Below are 22239 nucleotides of genomic sequence, written 5' to 3' on the forward strand. Positions count from 1 at the left end.
AAGTAGTATCTAAGTATCGACAGAGTAGACAGTTTAAAGAAAGCATTAAGAAAAACAAAGAAAAATTAGTATAGAACCTACTTTACAGAGTTTTATTGCCACTTCCATAAGAATGTACATTCCCAGGTACGTACTCCGTTTGTGCATTAGCACAGGGCATTCTAATAGGACATGTGTGGCCGACTCCTCATTCTCTTTACAGAATCTACAATTAATATCCGTAGGTATACTCAATCTCGTAAATACTATTACATATAACACTTTAAAATTAAATTGTTGCTAAATGAGTAAAAATTTATAAAACTTGCGTTACTTAATAAATGTCAGATGTTCTGCGAATTTTTGCATAATTTGATTACTTTCAATTCGTATCTGCTGAACTTGTAAATTAACGAACCACCATTGAAATGTAAGAGCACTTGGCCTGGGCTATTTAAATATATGCAATCTCATTTCCAACTGGTTTTGTTTACTTCAGTGATGAATCAAGAACCGCAGCGGCATCAACAGTGTGGGATGAATCTGCGCAATTATATTATGGATTTTATCGCATCAAAATAATTTATTTTACGTACTTCGATGAGGCGAATATATATCTGCGGAATGTTGGGTTTATTTTTGTTTTATTTTTCCAATATAAACACCAAATGATGCTATTGAAAGCAGCGTTAATTAGTATGCAGTGGATTCCATATGAATTAATCTGTAATTGTATTTGATGTGTACATATTTTATAGTCTTCGCAGCAATTATACAATAACATGGTATGTAGTCAATAATTTTTTTAATGGGTTTAAAATTTTAATATATGGAATCGTATAAATACTGAGAACAACAGTTTTATTAATTTTAAATGAAAACTTATTTTATTATAAAATCATCTCCTCCTTATTATAAATTGTGGTTTTCACGGCTAAACGACGATTGTATAACCAAAAAATACACAATATTTTATTGTCTTCTTAGTAATTAATTGCAGCAATTAATTGTGCAAATATAAATACAGATATAAATAAATATGTGCGATATTAATAAATAAATTAAAATCTGCCTTATGATATATAAGTGCTCATGCAAGTTCCAAAGTGATTATAGCATTTTTCTTGACCGGCTGCTCCTATGTGACGCACTTGTGCAAATAGTCATGGCAACGTTGAGTGCAGCACTCATCATTTCTGTAGCACTGAAATATATAATAAAATAAATGAGAAATTATATTAAATAAACAAAAATAATAAAAATGAAAAATATACATAAAAATAAATTTTATCTTACCTTTGAGCCAATTTCTTTGCAAGTAGGGCTATACTGTGGACCGATTGGATTTGATGTCATTGCACCTGGATAAGTATTTGATGTAGCCGTTGTGCCTTCATTGGACTTCACAATTCTATAAATAAATGGACTTGTTGTTGATATTGGTGCATATTCCTTTCGTTGATTAAACCGGTTGTCATATTGTAAACCACGACTGTTTTTTTCTTGTGCTTTTGCTTTACCAACTCTCACGTCAATTTGCTCAAAGACATTGTCATTGTCATTGTCAAAATTGGATGCTAGAATTTCATCAAGAGTTGCATATGATGTAGGATTTTGGCTGGGTACTTCGAAGTGTATATAATTATTTTGCTTTGTGTAATTTCTGGTGCAGCGATAAAGATAACTCATACAGCGATTGGAACAGCAATCCCAGTCCACTTGACACTGAACGAATAAACAATTTTATTTACAAAATAAATAAGAAATCGTAATTTATTTTATTATCGCTTAATTTGTTATATTATTTTTAATTACATATTCGGTCAGTTCCGCACAACGCTTCTGTGCATATTTTTGCCCCTGGACAACAACAAATATCAGCAACAACAAACTGAGTATCTGACGGTAGAAACTTGCTCGCAGTAAAAACATCTTTGCAGTTCAAAAATTCAAGATCAACTGTTGAATATAAAAACAACAGAATTTATTTGAGAAGCTACTACAATTGGCAGGGTTGCCTAGCGTCAAAGTGTATATACTATTTTTTGATTATTTTAGTGTTAAAAGGTATTGACTGATAACAAAGTTTGGATGTTGTATTTCTCAGTAGTTGCTTTACCTCCAATTTCTAACAGATAAGAAATATTCAAGAATATGTAATTAGGTTTCTAGAGCATAGATAACTTTAATACTAGTAAATGGCAGCCCAAACATTTAAAAGTAATTGAGTTAAAATAACAAAACTACACTACTTTGTGTCTTTGGTACATCAACATACCTTAACATCACAAAAGAACTTAATAGAGAGAAATGTAAGGAGTAACTATATCTTAGTCCTAGAAAATGACATTCTAAATATTTTTAAAAATAAATTGGGTAGGTTAAAAAAAGTTAGATACTATAAGAAGTACAAAAGGAGTCAAAATATTATACACTTAATCAAGAAACGCTGTGTTCGTTTCCTAACGTTTAGTATGGTTCTAAATCGGTCGATAAATCAGTCGCAACAAGGGTAATTAATTCTTAGTCCTAGAAAATGACACGATTCTAAATATTTTTAAAAAATGATTTTGATAGGTGGAAAAAATTAGACATTATAAAAAGTACAAAACTAGTCAAAATATTATATACTTAGTCAAGAAAAGAAGTAGTCGTTTCCTAACGTTTAGTATGGTTCTAAATCGGTCGATAAATCAGTCGCAAACCGGGCCAATGTGAGTTTGCGGAAGCTTCATTCAGTCATGAAGTAAGATTTTCTTGATCATATGAATATTATTGCATTGAATACTAATTTTCATAAGTAAAGTCTAAATTCGTTTCTTTTGTTTGTTTATGAATTGCTCAGTTGGGAAATCTGTTTCATCAGAGAAGACAACAATCGAGCATACGCAATAGTTCTTCTATATCACGTAGACTAGTTGTTATTTTTAATTTAGTAAATTATTTAAAATTTGTAAAAGGGTTCTTTAGAAGTTCATTTAAATATTCCATTCATAGTTAAGAGATAAATATCATTATGAAGTTATTTTTTGTAAGATTTAATTTAATTTGAAAGATTTTATTTCAGTTCTTTTTTGAGTATTCCTCCCATAGGTGGAAGATATATAATAGAGCAGAACCATTTTTTATTGGAGGATAAGTGTTGTTGTGGGGGTGTTTTTTTTGTAGGAGTTCTTTTCTGGTCATTTTTGAGTATTCACTTGAAGAAGAATACTCTTGCAAGTAAAGTTGGAAGATAAATGGTAATTATCTTTCATATCAGCTTAAATTTTATTTAATTCGCGAATAATACTTCTGCTGCAAAATCAGTTGCTTTTATAACTACTACCATATTATAGTATTTCTCAACACTGTTAGTTTTTTTGTAATGTACTAGGGGTCAAAACATGAATGATATATTCCCATAGACGCGTTCGATGGCACTGGCAAAAGCCTTTTGTGGCTTTTAACTTTTATACAGTGAAATCACACTATAACGTTTAAATTCTATTAAAATTAAAAATGTCACCACTGAACCTAGATGAAAATATTTCCGCTTCTGTAAACAATAAATCAGCTGCCATTATGCAAAATGTAGATGCAGCTTCCCCACCAGTTTGAAAGCTGTACCCGATTAAAATTAGTTACAGTTCAATTGGGACACCCTAAAATTTTATTTTCTTTTTATTTTTATCTAGTTTAAGTATTTTTGTTACTAGTTCTTAATATTGAAAATAATTTTCAAGTTTTTTATATACCTTTCAAATATATTACTGTTAATATTTATATCTGAAAACAAATATTTTTAGATTTTTATTTCCAAAAACAGTATAAACAAATTAAGAAAATTATTTCATTATAAATAAAAACAAAATTTTTTTCCCAATAAAAAATTCACTCAAAATGAAATACATATTAAAGACGTACCCATTAGTCGAACATAATGGGTTTTATTTGTTATTATGATATTCTTCAAATATTGCTGTTACAGGGGAATTTCAATTTAATGTTTCTAAAAACAAACAAATTATTTTTCTTTTGTAAATTCCATATTATTTATATTTAACAATTGATTACTGAAAACTGCACTGAAATTATTTTGGCGAATATTATTTATTATATATTATTTGAATTTGTATTTAATTGTGATCTTAAGTCGAAAGTAGAATAAAAAGATATATCATGCTGACCATTTAGTGCTTTCAACGAATAGTGCTATACTACAGGTCAGAAGAAGAAGAAGAAGAAAGTGTGAGTAATTGATCTCTTACATTAAGACCGAAAAGTTTTCGGAAATTCTCATTTAAAATTCGCGCGCTGTATATTTTTCGATATTTTAAGTTTATGTAGTTTGGCAGCACTGTCCTTAATTACTATGCCAAAAATGAGCGCGATCTGTCAGACAGTTCGTTTACGGCAGCTGTTGAAACCAGTTCACCTCAGTAGGGCGTTGCGAAAAAAACAATGGAAAAAAATATTGAACAAAGAGTTTGCATCAAATTTTGTGTTTCGAACGAAATTTCGTGTGCAGAATCGTTGCGAATGCTACAAAAGGCTTATGGGGAATCAGTTTTATCGAAAACTCAAGTTTATGAGTGGTACAAAGCCTTCCAGGACGGTCGTACGACCGTCGAAGACATTTCGCAACGCACTACTGAGGTGAACTGGTTTCAACAGCTGCCGTAAACGAACTGTCTGACAGATCGAGCTCATTTTTGGCATAGTAATTAAGGACAGTGCTGCCAAACTACATAAACTTAAAATATCGAAAAATATACAGCGCGCGAATTTTAAATGAGAATTTCCGAAAACTTTTCAGTCTTAATGTATTGCACAACATTCACCAACAAATGTTTATCACATCTAAGATCTGCCTCTCTCAAATATATGTTCAATATTATTAACATAGACATTAAAACTATTTACTTTAAAGCGACAAAGTGATTTCGTGGTAAATATTTCATATATATATTTCAATATAGGTTATAAAACGAATATTTTTACTTACGTTCTTTAAAAAAATTAATATATTTTTATAAACAGCTGCATCCAAATGGGCTTTCTTTCCATGCCCAAGAAAGCAGATATTTTTAGGAGGTAGGTTGCTATTGTATAGTCATCTATATAAGTCCTGTCCTACTCTTGAAGAGAATAGGTTAGATTGAAGTGGTAGTCCAAAATTTACTTAAACACAAACAATGTCGATATACCAGATCTAACGAATCACTTTAAAGATAGAAGACCCAAATATCTAGCACATGAATGTCTACTCTTAAGAGTTTGGAGAACACAATTCAAATAAAAGGAAACCAATTTGACAAATCTATAGCTTCAAAAGGTGATAATTTGAATAAATCTGTAATGAAAGGGAGACCAATAGTATTATTTACAAATAGTTCCCTGTTTTCTTTAGAGTTTCTCAATATTGATAAGAACTATGTAGAAATATATATGTAAATTTTAATTGTATTTATTTAATTTATTAGAGACTTGACATGAAATATAATTTTATATTTTTATTCATGGAAACTTTAAGAGATTTCTAATAATACCTGCTATAAAACACATATATAATCTACAACGAAAATCAATAAATTACAACTAATTAAATTTCAATGCGAAATTTTATTATATATTAAAATAATTTTATATATGGTATTAATTTTGTCAATAGTGATTTTATTGTCAATTAGTTTAGACAGATTATATTAAATAAAGAATATCTATTAATACATTTTGGCATTTTCTAATATATTTTTTTCAAATAATTTTATCTTTATTACCGAATATTTAACCAACGCTTGATTGTAGGGTGTTTTGATGTCTAAATTAACCAGTGCCGTTTTTTTTTTGCCTGTCATTTTATTTATTATTATTTATATTTTATCTATGCGTGATTTTATAATTTCATATTCTAAGTACATCATTAACTAATGAGTATCTATTGACTCATTAAAAAAGTGTTTATCATCTTTTATCAAATCAAGCGACGCAAGTGAATAATTCAACAATTTGCAGAAATATATGTATATATATATAGTATGTTTTTTGCTACTTCATTCTCGTAGTAAATAAAAATTAATTACGTATACAATATGTCATAGTTAATTTTTGTTTTTATTTATTTTTAATATTTTAGAAAGTATGTGTCACCGACCTATTATCACTCACTGGGTTTTTCAAAAAAATATATTTTTACAATAAAAATATGAAAATTGCAGAAAATTCAATATTTGCACGCACCCAAAGAAAAAAGTTCGTCTCTTTAATAAAACCAAATTTTGATAGAAAACCCCAATGCGGTTTTTAGATGTTATATATATTACAATTTATGTTGTTATTATCTTGAAATTTAAGAATGGGAAAAATTTCATTATTGTTCTTAAATACAATTATATACTTACATCTAGTGATATGTAATAACTAAGCAAATAAATATAAGATTTGTTCCTATTCATGAAACACAGTTTTGTAAGTAAGTAGTTTTTTGTTCTTAAAACGATTTCACAAAATATATATTTTCCTAAAGAGGAGAACGAGGTCTTAAAACTGATTCAAAGAAGAAATGTCTAGGTGGATATCAAATATGAGATTATATTTTCAGTTACACCTTGACTTAGATTAACACAATATTTTAACAATAAAATCAGACTTTTTGAAATACTCTGCTCCATAAAAGAGGTGCATGGGATCTTTTGATTATGTTGCAAAATTAACCGAATCAATTATGATAATATCTAGTTATATGTATAGTATAGTTATACGTAATGTCACTGAAGACGTAGAGATCTAGGCATTACTCTAAAACTCAGTCAGTTCAATCACACCAAACGCGTGAATGCATCTATTAGCATTCAATATATAAGTAAATCTAAAATTTAGCACAGAGACATATTTTCCCTTTTCCCTTTTATATGGTGCTCTTATGTTTTAAGATGTATACATTTCATCCCAAAATTTTAGACTCTCATTTTAAGTTCCTCTAAGATTAGAAAAAGTGTTATGTTTAAAAAAAAATTAAAATCATATTAATATACAGTATAGTTTGAACTTTATTTAATATTATTATAATCTTTATAAAAATTTTTTTTAAAAACAACAATGAAATATTGAAAGTGAAATGATAAATATATGTACAACAAAAAAGTTATTTATCTATTTAATATATGAGAGACTATAAATGTTTGGTGGTATATCATTCTTATTAAAATAATCTTCTTTTTTCGGTATTGCAATTTGATATGGTATTTAAAATAAAAAAGAGAAAGAAATATCAGAAGCATGCTACATATGCAATAATATATGCAGATATGGACTTAATAGGGTGAGGTTCAACAGAATCGATGTTGTTCAAGAACTCAGTAGTGAAAACAAAACTAAGAGAAAAAGAAAGAAGTTATTTAAAATTAAAATATAAGACATTCTTCAGATTGAACCAGATTCAAACTAGTTAGGACTAAGATGTTACGTAGTAACCCGCGGCTCTTTAGTAAATAATATAGTTAATGGAGTTATAGTCATATTAAAGATTATTTGTGCGTGAGTTCATTCAACACCGTGTTTCATTACCACTAAGTTAGTGTTTCATTACCACTCAATATTTACTTCTCTTACGCATTTAGGAATTGGGATACACTTCTGATTGATTAAGTCCATCAAATTATGACTTTGGATCATGGCAGAACAATTTATTTGTGTCTCTTATAAAGCCAGGCATTCATATAGCACAAGTTTATTTTGTTTCGGGCCTATTGCATTACTAGTAATTATTATCTAATATCAATAATTACAAATATAAATACTCAACAGTTGACTGAGTGAAATGCAAATACACTTATAGAAATTATTTTTAAAACGGAAGATTAAAATTTTTTAAGAAGTTCCCCACACTACAGTTCTGTTGTGGTTTATTTACACTTAGAATTTCAGAATGATATATTTGATACTAAATCATATTCGGAGTGCCTCACATCACTTAAGTTCTAAAAACGGAAAACAAACAATTTATGACGTTTGTTTTTTAAGAATTTAAGAATTAATCCATTTGTGTTCTCACATATTTGTTTTAAAAATATTTCTGTTAATACTCAAACTGTTTTTTTTCCTTTTTTTGGTCGTATTGCTTGCAAAACTCATATCAAAATGTATTTATATTCCAAGTAATCCGCAATGCTTGAGTTGTTGAAGACGGATCCTCTCTGCCTATTTTAAACTGAGAGAGAGTAGAAAATATACCTCTTATCTCCATAGTTTAAGTTTTTAAAAATATTTTTATACCCATTGAGCAGTTTTCAAGTAGCATTGAACCGGAGCGGAAACCTGATTACAAAGCGTGTTTAGAATAATGATTTTAATTAAAATAATTAATTACTTTTTTATAATAATTGCAATAACATTTACTTTTACTTCAACGATTAGTGCAAATACAACAGATGTTGCGATTACAACAGATATTCCGATTACGACAGATATTGCGATAGAGACTGAAGCGCCAGAAACTAGTGAGAATGAACCCGTACGTTCTTCTATTTTCATGATAGCTGAATGGGACGATGATGTCTTTCATTGGGAACGTGTTAAGTTGTCACACAAGGACCGCTCGTGGCGTCTACCAAATTCAACATTTCCACTTTCCTATCATTTGCATATATCAACTGAAATACATCGCCAGATCTTTGAGTACCAGGGCAATTGCACGATTGAAGTATTAGTTCAAAACGATACAGACGAAATTGTGCTGCATACGCAAAATTTAAATATTTTAAATATTTCCATAACAAATTTAGCAACAAATGAGCTTTACGCAAATACCACATTTATTGTTATTCCTGATTTACTGATAATTAGTCAGAATTCAAGTTCAGCGACATTTTTACGTCATCAGCGTTTGAGCATTGAGATACTTTACACTGGCCTTATCAGAAATGGCAATTCTGGCTTTCACAAATTAACATACACCGACGAGAACAACCAAACAATGTGAGTTTGTGTGGTTTCACTATCAGAATTATGTTCCTCATTTCAATAATATTGACCTCATGCAGTGTAGGTGCTTCCACACAACTGGAGCCGATATATGCGCGGACTGTGCTACCTTGTTACGATGAGCCAAGCTTTAAGAGCAACTTCAACATACGTATTACACACGGAAGTAATTATACGGCAATTTCCAATATGCCACAACAAGACTTGATTGTCGACAGGTGCGCAGTCACATTTTTAATGGAAATCCCAAAAATATTATAATAAAAATATTTCTTTTTGCTTTGCAGTTTCAACAATATGACTACCACTGTGTTTATGGAGACCCCACCAATGACCACCTATGTTTTAGCTTTTGTTATTTCAAATTATGTGCATATCTCAAGCACAGAAGGAGGTGTAAAGCAAAATATTTACTTCCCACCAAACTCGAAAGCTGGTGGTTACAAGGGCTTACAAAATGCGGCGAGAGCATTGAAGAGGTTTGGTGAATTTCTGGATATACCTTATGTGCTACCAAAACTCGATCACGCATTGGTGAAAGAGTCATATGGCAAGGCTATGGAAAACTGGGGCCTTATTACATATAGCACAGAAGCATTTATGAAAGATAATGAAACCGATATAGCAAAGAGGTTTACTGCCGATTATACCCAAAATCACGAATTAGTGCATCAATGGTTCGGAAATTTAGTTTCACCACAGTGGTGGGATTCTATTTGGTTAAATGAGGGCTTCGCTTCATACTACGCTTACGTTTTAACTGATATGGTAATTATGTAAATTAATAATTAAATTCTAAACTTCATTATTATTTTAAAATATCGTTAAATTTTTCATTTTAATCATTTGATGACACATTCATTATAATTATTGATTATGTGGTTATAATTAATATTCATTACAAGTTGTATTAAGCCGCTCCGAAGTACGGCAGAAAGCAATAGGATTCTTGTTAAAATCTCAAATTTCAAGAAACTTCTGTTATTTAAATATTATTAATTGTTTCTTATAATCATTTATATAGATATCACCTGAATATGAAGCAATGGATGCTTTCGACATTAATATTTGCAGAGAAGCATTATTTATTTTAATTGATAAGCCGATGTTAAATTATGTTGAGAAACCTTTGGATATTAAACAGGCTTTCAGTGGAGTGGTTTACTATAAAGGTAAGTCTTTCTAAAACCAATTTTCAGCGATTCTACTGGTTTATTTTTAAGTAAAAATCGAAACATTTACATAATATGTTTATATATAATATACTCCTATATAGAACTTTGCTCGGAATATTTAGAATACCTAGAGTTTGTATATATAGACTATAATTAAAATTTAATTTAAAATTCAAATTAAAATTAAAATTATGCAAAAAAAAATTCATATTTATATTATTAAATAGAATATCTAAACTATTAGAAAATATTTTTATAGTAAGTACTTCAGAATTAAATTAAATAGCTATTTTGCCTTAATTATTTAATATATTTACATCATCGTATATTTTATAAGAAAATGGCAAATTTTAAATAGGACATATATAGCCTTCGACACATGTCGTAGACAGAGCTACCTAATTGTAACGATGAAATATGATATATATATTATATGTGTAAAATATATATCATATTTTTTATCGACATATGTCGAAGGCAATATATATTCTGTTCAAAAGAGCCCTTTTTTATAGTATGGATGGTTTAACAATCGTTGAATGTTTTATAGTTATGACAACTTACTATAAAAATATAAGTGGGTTAATTTTCCAAATAATCTTTTTATCCCCTGTATGCTACTGTATGGTACGTATACACTGCAGTCCAAAAGGTTGAAGATGTGATAGGCCCGATGTGATAGATGCGATTTTTGAAAATAAAAAACACAAGCTGTCAATTCTCTTAGCTACAACTATATGATCAGCAATTTTTTTAAAATGATATTGGGGTGTGGATATGAGAGATATATCATTTTAATAGTTTAATATGTAATATAATATATCATATATATATATATATATATATATATATATATTAGAGTTGTGTTGTGGCATGGTGTCGCTAAGTTTCTGAAAATTACTCTAAAAAGATGCAGTATTGTAAGATGTCCCGCAGAGGACATTTAAAAGGTCTAAACAATAAATTAAAATAAAAAGTTGATTAAAATTTTGGTCATAAGAGCATTTTACATACGTTTACTTTTGGTACCATAAAATGGCTAACATTTTTGATAATAGTATATTTATTTATAAAGCAAATGTAATTATAATTAATATATATTTGGAGATAAATGTTTATATTACTAATATTTTGATAAAATATTTTAAATGTGCACTACTATATATAAACATTTTTGAATAGATTGTTATTCTGATCACCATATATTACATTTATATATTTAAAATTAAAGATAGCTTCTTTTTTTCATCCTCACCTGTATTAGAAGTGATTACTTATGTATTTCATAAAATATAATATTATTATTTTTATTTTTTTTATATGCCACCATATCTTTTACAAATATTCATATATACACTTATTATACAAATTTTTTCCTTATTTATTGATATATAATAATTAATTGAAGACATTTCTTTCAGCGCCTTGCATCATACAAATGTTTAATTATGCACTTAAACCAGAAATTTTTACTAAAGGAATATCAGCATATTTAAAAAAATTGTAAGTACCCTATAAGTTCTTCAATAATATATCCCTCAGATATTAAGTGTAACCTAAACTTATTTCACATTCTTATAGCTCATATGGCATAGCAAACGAAGACAACCTATATGATGAACTACAAAATGTGCTCATTGATTATTATCAGGAACAAAATAATATATGGAAATATAGCATACATGAGATCATGAAAACTTGGACACATAGTAAAAGTTATCCTTTTGTAACTGTTACCAGAAATTACACTGACAACACAATAACTATACGCCAAACATCGATTGTACCCAGCCAAAACGAGTACTGGTGGATTCCATTGAATTTTGCAACTGCTTCTCAGCCTAACTTTGAAGATGCTACAGCAGATTTTTTCATGCCACCCGTGCCGGAACTAACAATTAATTTAGATGACCTTAATATAAAATTGGAGGAAACTGATTGGTTCTTGGTAAATAAATTAGGTAAAGGATTTTATATAACTCAATATGATGACGAAAATATGCGTAGACTGGCGCTCGCGCTCTCTGAGAATCACGAAATCATACATAGAAGAAATCGAGCATTACTTGTTAAAGATATTGAGCAGTGGATTACTAGAGGAAAAAGTTTTGATGCTATCATCATATTGCGACTTTTAAAATACTTAGAGAAAGAAACGGATCCATTTGTGTGGTCATCATCAATTGATCTTATGTATCGTCTATCGAAAGAAGGCCAGCAATTATTAGCACCGATTTATAAAACTATTAAACAGCAAAATAAATTAACTATGAATTTGAGCCAATATTTCATGTTAAATGACCTTGATGGATTAGCCTGCTACTTGGAACTAAGAGAATGTTTGTTGGAATCTAAAAGAAAAATACTGAATGCCATTAATGGAACCATTCCTGTAAACGATATAAATGAAAAACTTTGTGATGGTGCAAAAGTACTTGAAGATGATGAATTTGAATTGGTGCTAAGTTATTACATGGCAGAGAATCACAGTTATTATAATTGGAAATACCTGACTTGCACAAAGAATCCTACGCAATTTGAAAGATTGTTGCAGGAAGCCAGTTATATAAAAGCAAACGACAGTCAATGTGAGAACAAATTGCAATTCCTCGGTTCATTGGCTGGTAATCGTTTTCGTAATAGCTTCAAAATGGAGTTGAGCTTTAACTTATTAGATAAACTAATGCCAGAGTTGCTAAAGACAACTGTTTGTAGTCCAGTAGTTCTTTGTGAGACCTTATTTTGTGATGCAAGCACTGTGCCATCTCAGTTTAAGACACAAGTGAGTTTCAGTTAAAGTTTCATTTTATTTTTTTTGTTTTCCTTTTTCTTTTTTTCTTTTTAACTTTTTATTAACTTTCTGTTTACTTCAGTATATTAATTTCTTGGATCAATGTCAAAGAGCAAAAGAAGCTGGAACCTTTGATAGTGAAGAAATCTTTTATATTAATCCCGACGATATTGGTTCGACTGCTAATGAAAATAGTGATAAAGGTGATTTCAAAAGTGAGGATATTGCAAAAGCTTGGGAAGAGGACAACGAAATTATATAAATTATTGCATTACATACTTTCATGTTTATTAGTAATTATAGTACAAAACGAAATGTTCTTATTAAATAATTAATTAGTTTAAGTCTCTAAAAGCCTGGAATATACAGTCACCAAGTTCATTAGATGTATATAAGAAAATATATTATGTTCTGCTTAATGTTAAAATTTATTCTTAACGTGTTTATAATACATTTTAAAAGCAAGTATGATAAATTATAGGTTCTTAAATGTCAACGTTTTGTTCCGATCACTTCTATGTTTTTGTATGCTTTTGCAATAAATTTGGAATGGTTTGCCTTACTAATGTATATTATCAATAGTTCTTCATTATGATTAATCTTTCTTTCTTTGTAACTCAAGATTTGCAATAAAATAAATGCACAACCTTAATACCCGACACTAACAGAGCAGATAAGCAATGCTCTTCACTTTTGCCCTACTCTCACAGTTACGCCTATTTGCAGAGCGCCGAATCAGTCAGAGAGCTTCCCCGAAAAACAGTAAATTGACGACACACTGTCTATTCAGAAATTAAAGTAATTAGTGTATAGTCATGACTAATCTTATCTTATCACTTGGTTAGTTCTTTTCTGCTTCTAAATGGATAATGTAATATTTATAGCTTAGAAAATCCGCTATTCTTACCAATATTATATGTTCTATCCTTTAACTGAAACTAAAAAGATGTGAATGATGTAAATAATATCGATCGTGCAAGTAACCAAAAATTTCTTTATGATCCGAAAATGATTGCAGGTTTATCGGAAAATGAATCCATAATATAAAGCGACAATACGATATGAGGTTAAGTACTGTGACTTTATAAAGGTAAAGCAGTCTTTATTTGAAGGACCTAAATACTTACGGTATTTGTATTTCTACCAAATTGTGAGATGATTAGCAGTAATGTTTGTTCGTAAAATACTTAGATCATAAATAATGCTTCTTATTTGCACAATTGAGAAGCACAATGCTTATAACTTACTTAATTTCTTTGTTGGCCATTACAGAAGCGAGTAATCCTGAATCGCAACTACTAGCCTCCTCATGCTCGCCTGATCATTTTCTTTCTACCGCCAGTTGGAAGGACTGAATTTCTTCATATCGTTGCTTATTTGGTCCTTCCACCGAAGATGGAGGCAATGCGGACGGAATCATATATCTTTCCACCCAGCGGTGTCACTGAAATGTTATGGGCTTATCTATGTCAAAGCTGAGCTATAGTTTATGTGGTTCTTTGTTTCAACTAATTTTATGCCGTGTACCAACGCACAAGGCCCATAGATCTTCCGCAGAAATTTTCTTTCGAATGCTCCTAATAATATCATCATTAATTATTGTCAAAGCTTATGCACCATACAGTAGGACAGGCATGATTAGGGAGTTGCTTAAAATTTAAGTAAAATTATATAGTTCATCTACAATATTTAAAATATATATAAAATTAACCCATTGACTACTACGCATCGTTCTTTAAATTGAAGAACTTAAGTAAAAAACTGGTAATGAAGTACATATTTATTTTTAAAAATGTGTTTTAAAAAAAATCTTATAATTAACCTAATTATTATGGACCCATTATTTTATAACGTAGAGATTGTTGACCTCAATAATAACAAGTGCCATTTAAATGCGAGTAATTGATAATTCGTTATCAAGACGTAACTACTCGTCAAAGTTGTGAAAAATTAAAAGTAAATTGTTTATTTTAAAAAAACAAATATTGTTAAATAAAATCTCAAAAGTTAAAAGAGAACTAAAACAATATTGCCAGAAGAGCATGAAAAAATCTTAACTTGTGAATGAAACAGCGGAGTTGCTCTACCTTTCTTTAATAGTCGCTCTTGACTAAAATGATTCTCAAATTACTCAAATTTATCACATATAATTATATAAATTTCAATTTCATTTGGTTCTTACTACACCTAATACATTCAATGGAATAGATCCCAACCATTCATTATCTTATCAGCGAAATTCACAAGTATCACGTAAATTCTTCTTGGTATTCAAAATGAATCAAGCAGTTGAGTTCTGGAATACCGCAGCAGTCAGTCAGTTGTGACTTAGTACTGTGCGTGAGCGGTTCGCTTATATTTTAAACGTTCTACAGTTAAACGGCATAATCGTCTTTGCAGTAAAAAATTGTTAATAAAACATTTATAAAGCAATGTGTAGTGCGCGTCTAAATTTTCATACTATCGGCAACACAGTCCTTATTCTAATTATTTTTATTGGATTTTCTGCCGGGCTACGTCCAACCAACTTATTGAAAACTACAGACAATACAACTCGACAAACATCAAGACGTTCACTGCGTCTGCCAAACAGCACATTTCCATTACATTACGACTTACATATAAATACAAGCATACATTTAGAGGATTTTGTCTATATCGGAAATGTGACCATTGACATTGAGATTAGAGAGTCCACAAATGAGATTGTCATGCATGCAAAGAATTTGAGTGATTTCGAGATTATCGTCTATGAGTTACCAAGTGGCGATGTGGTTACAGATCTAACACACTCGTACGATCCATTCAGCCACTTCTTGATTATACATCCTATTCAACGTTACGTTGCCTTCGAGGCGGGTCAACTGTACCGTGTGCAAATCCTCTTCAAGGGGCTTTTACATAGCACAACTTATGGCTTCTATTGGTTTTCCTATAACGACCAAAACAATCGAACTGTGTGAGTATATGAAGCGCGCCTAATCGCCCCATAATTAATGCCTTCGCTTTATCGAAGTGAAAATCAAACAAAAGTGCGACCCATTCGTTTCTTTAAATGAGGAAATTCCCTGTCTGTTGTGAAAGTAATTAACGTTCGAGAGAATGTATATACGTATGTGTATATATGTCGTTTCGCATAGAAAAAATCATACCCAAGAAATTTGTTGCTAAAAGTAAAAAGTTCTGATTTTAAAAATTGTAAAAAAAATCACTGATAAGAGACAGAACAAGGCGTTCACTTTGAACCAGACAGATATAGTGGGTCTGGTGGTTGACTGGTGTTTAATGTGTGCGACTCTGTCTGTCCGCCGCTGACGTTTCGAATGCTATCACAAAAGCGGTGGCATCGCATTATCAACCAAAACAAACATTAAATAATAACAACATTAAATGTCAGCATGTTGTCAATAGCCGCGGTAACAGATAGCGCACACCTCGTGCTCTTATCAATGAAAGTTTGGACGTGTACGAATGTGTTCCGAGGCGGGAAAAATATATAATAAACTTACTTAGATTGTTTTATATAAAAATAAAAATTTAATTATAAACGTAAATCAAAATAAAAGATTTTTAGATATTTCATATGACTCTCGGGATACAGTGACGGTGGCATTTAATTAAATATGCAATTGAAAGCAGTTAATTGACGTAAAAACTGCTTTTTAACGATTATTATGGAATTGTGAAAAAAATAGCAACAAAAACTAAATTAATAAATTTGAGATATTAAAAAAAACCACCAATTAAAGTTAGTCGTCTAAATTAAAATATTTAATTGAAATAAAATCAATTATGGTTTCCACAAATCGTGTGATTAGACCCGAGTGCAACGGTTAAAGTGCCAAATATGGAAAAATTAGTTGGAAACTATAAATCTGTTAATTAAATTTAATATTTTTGAAGATCATAGAGGTTAATCTATTTTTAAAAATATATTTTTTTTTTTTTCGTAATTTATTATTTTGTAGTAAATATTTGTATATTTTGTATAACACACAAAATATAAATAATAATATTTGTAATTTTGTTATTCAAGTCCAATTATTAATTTTACTTGTGTATGATTTATATTAACACTACTTTAATATTCGAATCGATTAGCACCTTTGACAGTAGAGTAGAAGAAATGGGGTGAAAGCATTTAAGCCTCACTTATAATGAATAACGAATCCCAACATTTTTAAAATCAAGTTCAATTAGGTCAAATAACAACGACATATACCTCAGTGGTATGATTAAATAGGATCACGGGAGTACCGGGGAGTTTTAGCGCCAATTTTATTTTTAGCCATATAGAAAAAAATATAAATAATAATTTTATAATATTAAAAAAATTTAGTTTTTCGGCGCAGATACTGGTGAGACAGATACTTCTACACTAACTGCCACACAATAAAGTAAGTTTTTGTGTATGTAATAGTCTACCAACATTTACTTGAGGAATCTAGTTTTTCAGCTGGTGACACAGTCACTTCTAGACCAAGTACCACATCACACAGTAAGTTTTTGAGGAATTTTGATGCCTCAGGATACTAAAAGCTAAAATTTAGAAAATTTTAACCAAAAAAATCATCACGTATGTGACGTAGTAAAAGTATAAATATTTCTATAATAATTTCAATAATATAAAAAATAAAAGTATTACTTACAATACTTATTTTATTTAAAATAACTTATAATTACAATAAAAAAAATTTTAATTTTTTAAATAATTAGTTTTTTAAATAATGTATAATTTTTTAAAATTCTTAATTTTTTTTAATATTATTTTTAAAACAAATAACAGTGACGCAATCACTGAAATTAATTAATAATACATATTGTTTGACCACACCTTCACTTTAATTTTTTTATAATAATGAAATGAACCATCCATTAATCCCATCATTTACTCTTTCTTCTACCTATGTTATTCTTCTAATTCTAAGTAGATTCGAAATAGTTGTGGGTTTTTACGTACGTAAGTTTTGGGTTTTTAATGATAAAGTAAACAAATTGCCATTGCTGTGTATTTTCTTAAATATTCATGTGAATTACATGTGTGATTTCCAAAGATCAAATCATTTTTATCTTGGTTTCAAATTGAAAAAGCAACTGACCGCACATGTTTAATTGATACTTCCAGCACACCTTTGTGCGAGATTCCCTTTCACAGATTTTTGCTTTGAGTTTTGCAATAAATTTCTGTAATTTATGTTTTGCAGTTACCAAGCAGCAACACAATGTGAACCGACCAGTGCACGTTTAGCCTTTCCATGCTATGACGAACCAGCATTCAAGTCGAATTTTACAATACACCTCACACACAGCGATATCTACACGTCCATCTCCAATATGCCGGTGCGGCAGTTGATACGACATGAGTATGTGAAGCAATTATCTAAATCTAAAGTCACTCTAAAGTTTTTTAATTGAATTTCAGTGAAAGTAATTTGGTTACAACTAGTTTCTACACAACACCGCCGATGTCCACTTATCTGGTGGCATTTGTCATCTCCAATTTCGAATACATATCGGAAGAATATCGTAATGTAACACAACGCATTTTTACTTCACCCACAATAGAGGATAAAGGACACAATGCACTGAAGAATGCTGTGCGTGTGGTAGCCCAGTTGGAGGACTACTTTGGCATTAAGTATTCATTGACAAAACTGGATCACATTGCATTGAATAAAAACTATGGTGCTGCCATGGAAAATTGGGGTTTAATTACTTATAAAGAGGATACGTTGGTACATCAAAATGATGCTGATGTACATAAAAAACTAAAGGATATTCTAACACAGAACCATGAAATTGTACATCAATGGTTCGGTAATTTAGTTTCGCCCGAATGGTGGACGTACGCTTGGATTAATGAGGGCTTTGCTACGTACTTTGCATACATTTTGACAGATTTGGTGAGTTTTGGCGAACATTTGTTATCTATGTATTGTGTGTTTTGTATTGTAGAGATGACCTACTCCAGGATGAAAGCCTTGCACTTGACAGCTATTTAAGATTTGCATTTTAATTGTGGTAAATCACATGATAAACCGCTTTTAATTAAAAAGGGTTTCATTTTGCGAAAAGAAGTCAAACTCTTATGCGGTGTACATATGTTCAAATATATGTTTGAAATAACATAACAAATACTTCAATAAAACTTAATAAAGAAATTTGCATTCCTAAGCTTCGTTAAAAATTTTAAAACAACAAATTAAAGAATTTTACAGTTTCTCAAAGAGTTTAATAGAACTTACCAAAAAATATGCATTCCAAAACTTTCTCAAAAACATCAGTATAAGATCAGTATATAACATCAGTATATAAGATTTCAATTCTACTTACAGTAGAAGTTTTCAATCCATTAGTTTCTTAAGGATTTCAATGGGACTTTGAATTTGGATTCCTAAATATCCTCAAAAATATCAATTTAACTTACTAAGGAGATTTCCAGTCCCAAACGTCATCAAAAACTTCAATTCTACTTACAGTAGAGTTCACAATTCATGAAGTCTTTAATGACTTCAAAACAGCTTACCAAAAAATTTGTGTTTCGAAACTTCCTCAAAGACTTCTAAACAACTTATTGGAGCAATTTGCAGTCCCATGCTTTCTCAAATACTTTAATAAAATTTACTGATGAAGATCACACTTCCCTAAAGAATTGAACATAATTTACTAAAAAAGTTTGTAGTTCCAGAACTCCTTGTAGGATTCAATACAATTTGCTGTAGAAGTTCGCAGACCATGAGTGACTCAAAGATTTCAAGACAACTTAAATTGGAAGTCTGCAGTGCACGACTTCTTTCAGGACTTCAATAGAACTTACCAAGAGATTTGCATTCCTAAATTTTCTCAAAGACTTCTATACAAAATTTCTTACTAAAGAAGATTGCAGTCCTTAACTTCCTCAATGACTTCAATGCAATTTACTTAAATCGGTTGCAAATGAACTAGATTTTTTTTAGTATAGACAACTTTTCATACAAAAATCAAATTAGTTTTTAAATAATGAGAGATGTATATCTGCCAAAACATAAAGGATATCTTATTCTATAATATTGAAAATATGGTTCTCTTCTAGCTCTATCCTGAATATAAAGTGATGGATTTTTTTTTAACCGACATTGCTGAACGTGCGTATGGTTTCAATTTCATATCTGTTCGTCCCATGACGTACTATGTCGAAACTGAGTCAGAGATAATTTCAATATTTGACATAATCTCCTATCAGCGAGCTGCGTGCGTCATTAAAATGTTTCATCACGCATTCGATCAGAAGACCTTCTTACGTGGCATCAATAGATTTCTGCGTAAATAGTAAGTAACAAAACAAAGAGTACAAAATTAAAGTAAAGAATTGGTAATTTACAATTAATTTGAAAAGGTTTTTACCCTTTAAAGTCAGTACACGGTGGCGAATGAGTTAAAACTTTTTGAGGCTCTACAAGCTGAGATTGCAGAGGATGAACAGTTCGGAGCACAAAGCTGGAGTAAATCCATTAGTGAAATAATGCTTTCTTGGACACATAGTGAATGGATACCGATTGTAACAGTGAAGCGTAATTATGATGACAATACCATAACAATTACCCAACGTTCAAACGATTTACACTCACAGGAATATTGGTGGATACCTATAAATTTTGCCATTCCTAAGGCTTATGACTTTGAACGTACCAGTGTGGATTATTTTATGCCACCAACAGCTAAAGTAACTTTAAGCATAGAAGATTTGAACTTAGATTTAGAGCGTTATGACTGGTTGATTGTGAATAAGCAGCAGACCGGTTTCTATCACGTTCACTATGATACCCGAAATCTACTTAACATAGCCAAGCAGCTGCAAGCCGATCATAATGTTATACATCCATTAAATAGAGCTGCCATATTTCAGGATCTATGCCCACTAATTGAAAACAATGAACTCGAATCAGTAGATGTTATCTTTGAATTGCTCAAGTACTTGGAGCATGAAGAGCATCTCATACCATGGAATTTCGTTGCAGATACTGTGATTTTCTTTGATAAAAATCTTTTTGGCACTGCCGCTCATGCACGCTATAAACAGTTTATACGTCGTATTATAGCACCTATTTTTAAGCAACTTTTTGGTACGCATGTGAAAGCTAATTTAACCAATACCGACTTACAAACCAGACAGAAGGTGTTGGACATGGCTTGCATGGCAGACTTGAAGGAGTGTTTGGACTTTACGCATGGTATTGCGCACAATTATATGTTTGGACACATCAAGTTGATGGCTGATATGGATTACTATGCCATGCATGACTCAATTTTGTGTTTGGGTCTTAAATATTTAGATGATTCTGAGTTTAATCAGATTATGGACTTGTTGGCTAAGACAGATAAAAAGTCACTCTTCTACGACGATTTGATTTACTCACTTCGTTGCACTCAAAACAAAGCTCATTTGCAGCAGTACCTAGATTTGCTTATTGGTGAACACAACTCAAATAGTATAATGAATGATAGCGATTCAATGATGTACTTCTTTTATTTGTACAAAGTTAATATGGCATCTAGATCGGTGGTATGGCGCTTCTTTGAACAGAACTATAAAAAACTTTGCCATTCACAGTACTTTGCTGAGAACTTCAATCGCATAGCAGAATATATACCGCAAAGGCATCGTGATCAAGTAATTTATTGAAATAAATCTCTTTGAATTTAAATTTTTATTAATTTATTTTTGTTTGCAGTTCATGCAATTACGTCAAGATATTATAGATGAACTACAGACTAACAACATTGGGGAAACAGACACTCTTATAAATACCGACTCGAATCGCATAGGAAAAAGAGTGAAACTAAGTGAAGTTTTCGTGGAAAAATTTCATCGTCAAATACATGATTGGCTCAAACGAGAACAAAATCCTTCAGTATATGCAGCCGCTTCCATTTCTGGAGGTAGCCGGAATCATGCCCCACAATTGAAATTCTCTCTGCATATGGTAACAAAAATATTTAAAAGGATTTTGCAACTCAAACTGTAGTAATACAAAAACTCTCAACAAAAAGTGCATTTATACTTAAAATTAGTTTATTAAGTAAATTTATGTTATATAATAATATTATATATGGAATTCTGATGAATATTATATATTTGTATAGTTTAAGATTTTAAATGATATAATATAATTTTTTAAAATAGTTATTAATATTTTATTTTTTTGGGTATATTTAAGCCAATCTTGGGTCTGTTTAAGCAAAAGAAAAGGGATGTTTTACGCATATTAATAACGGGTGATGATTTGTTGCTAAAATAAACTATATGCTTTTTAGAAAGGTTTATTTATTAAATGTAAAATGTAAAAATGT

At 30.3% G+C, this 22239-nt stretch overlaps 2 protein-coding genes across 2 annotated transcripts; one reads left to right on the plus strand and one right to left on the minus strand.

Moving 5' to 3' along the window:
- Positions 1–1103: 1103 nt before the first annotated feature.
- On the minus strand, positions 1104–1927 carry LOC119681299. The gene is made up of 3 exons (XM_038094452.1): positions 1795–1927; positions 1276–1704; positions 1104–1183 (listed from the first exon to the last, which is right to left on the minus strand). The coding sequence occupies exons 1-3, from the start codon at positions 1909–1911 to the stop codon at positions 1118–1120; spliced, it is 612 nt and encodes a 203-aa protein (XP_037950380.1). The 5' UTR covers positions 1912–1927; the 3' UTR covers positions 1104–1117.
- A 6215-nt stretch (positions 1928–8142) lies between these two features.
- Positions 8143–21997, plus strand: LOC119676726. Its single transcript, XM_038087981.1, has 13 exons — positions 8143–8937; positions 9003–9161; positions 9231–9711; positions 9968–10115; positions 11540–11621; positions 11700–12900; positions 12992–13166; positions 15340–15868; positions 18114–18272; positions 18332–18812; positions 19982–20217; positions 20302–21559; positions 21621–21997. The coding sequence occupies exons 1-13, from the start codon at positions 8303–8305 to the stop codon at positions 21912–21914; spliced, it is 5838 nt and encodes a 1945-aa protein (XP_037943909.1). The 5' UTR covers positions 8143–8302; the 3' UTR covers positions 21915–21997.
- Positions 21998–22239: the final 242 nt, after the last annotated feature.

Source organism: Teleopsis dalmanni, chromosome 2 (genome assembly GCF_002237135.1).
Source record: "Teleopsis dalmanni isolate 2A chromosome 2, ASM223713v2, whole genome shotgun sequence".
NCBI classification, from domain to species: domain Eukaryota; kingdom Metazoa; phylum Arthropoda; class Insecta; order Diptera; family Diopsidae; genus Teleopsis; species Teleopsis dalmanni.

Coding starts and splice junctions, on each gene's coding strand:
- LOC119681299 (XM_038094452.1), bottom strand. CDS start 1,911: ATGTTTTTACTGCGAGCAAGTTTCTACCGTCAGATACTCAGTTTGTTG. Junction 1,705..1,794: donor GTGCGGAACTGACCGAATAT/GTAATTAAAAAT, acceptor TTATTCGTTCAG/TGTCAAGTGGACTGGGATTG. Junction 1,184..1,275: donor GCAAAGAAATTGGCTCAAAG/GTAAGATAAAAT, acceptor TATATATTTCAG/TGCTACAGAAATGATGAGTG.
- LOC119676726 (XM_038087981.1), top strand. CDS start 8,303: ATGATTTTAATTAAAATAATTAATTACTTTTTTATAATAATTGCAATA. Junction 9,162..9,230: donor CAAGACTTGATTGTCGACAG/GTGCGCAGTCAC, acceptor TTTGCTTTGCAG/TTTCAACAATATGACTACCA. Junction 13,167..15,339: donor GGAAGAGGACAACGAAATTA/TATAAATTATTG, acceptor ACATTTATAAAG/CAATGTGTAGTGCGCGTCTA.